General features: G+C 48.7%; 1 protein-coding gene across 1 annotated transcript in view; it reads left to right on the forward strand.

Moving 5' to 3' along the window:
* PDLIM4 (PDZ and LIM domain 4) overlaps nucleotides 1–929 on the forward strand; it is a 33,170-nt gene that overhangs the window by 10,045 nt on the left and 22,196 nt on the right. The window contains exon 2 of the mRNA XM_010139959.1: nucleotides 484–568. Coding sequence (XP_010138261.1) covers nucleotides 484–568 — 85 coding nt within the window. The remainder of the gene's footprint in view (nucleotides 1–483; nucleotides 569–929) is intronic.

Consider the following 929-nt stretch of genomic DNA (forward strand, 5'->3'; position numbering starts at 1 on the left):
CTGCTGTGGTGTAGTCTGTAGGTGATCTCAGAGAGAGAGGCACACACACATGATCAGGACACGCTTCAGCATTCAGGGCCAGAATCAAGGGGTGAAGCCAGGAGCAGGCACAAGCGCCACCACAAGCCTGTCCCTGAGTTCTTGAGCTGAAATAAGTTTGTCTTAAACTCCACGCAAAGTTGGAGCCTGTAGAGCCAGCATTGTTTTGAACATTGAACATTGTTTTAATAGTGTGGAACTGGCATCTTCCCTGTTTACCACTGTACTATTTCTGAGGATTATTTTAGACAAATGACCATATACTCATTCCGTGGCAGGCCGATATGCTGTATGTATGTTTGGGGTTTGGGTTTTTATTGTTTTTTTTCCCCCAAGAAGTCTGGGGTTTTTGTTGTTTGAGGTTTTGGGTTGGGTTTGGTTGTTGGTTTGGGGTGGTTGTTTTTAAAGCCATTTAAGTGGAATTTACTTACTTTCCCATTGCAGAGCTGAAGGGAAGAGCTGGTCACCCCCTGTCCTGGAAGATGGCAAGGCTCAAGCGTACCGCATCAACATCGAGCCGGACCCACAGGTACGGCAGCAGCAGCCCTGCACACAGGCTGGTCATCTTCCACCTTGCTTTTCTGTGGGAGGAGATCCATGTCTGGAATCCGGAAAGTGCTCTGCTCTGCCTGTAGAGCGTCCAGAGGTTGAGGAGTTTCTATGTGTGGTTTTAAAACATCCCATTTGTTAGAATTCTCCATGCAGTCTTGCTGTGCTTTCCTTGGGCTGGTAAAGCCCAGGCTGCTGTGGTGAACCAGATCCCAGAACTGATCTGGCTTAAACCCAGCTCTGTGACTATCCTCCACCCCAGTTAGGCTTTGTTGAACCAGCTTACCTTGACCTGAAGAGGCTAAGCAATGTCATGCAGCACCACACACGCCACGCAGCAC

Source organism: Buceros rhinoceros, unplaced genomic scaffold (genome assembly GCF_000710305.1).
Source record: "Buceros rhinoceros silvestris isolate BGI_N320 unplaced genomic scaffold, ASM71030v1 scaffold32147, whole genome shotgun sequence".
In the NCBI taxonomy this organism is placed as follows: Eukaryota; Metazoa; Chordata; class Aves; order Bucerotiformes; family Bucerotidae; genus Buceros; species Buceros rhinoceros.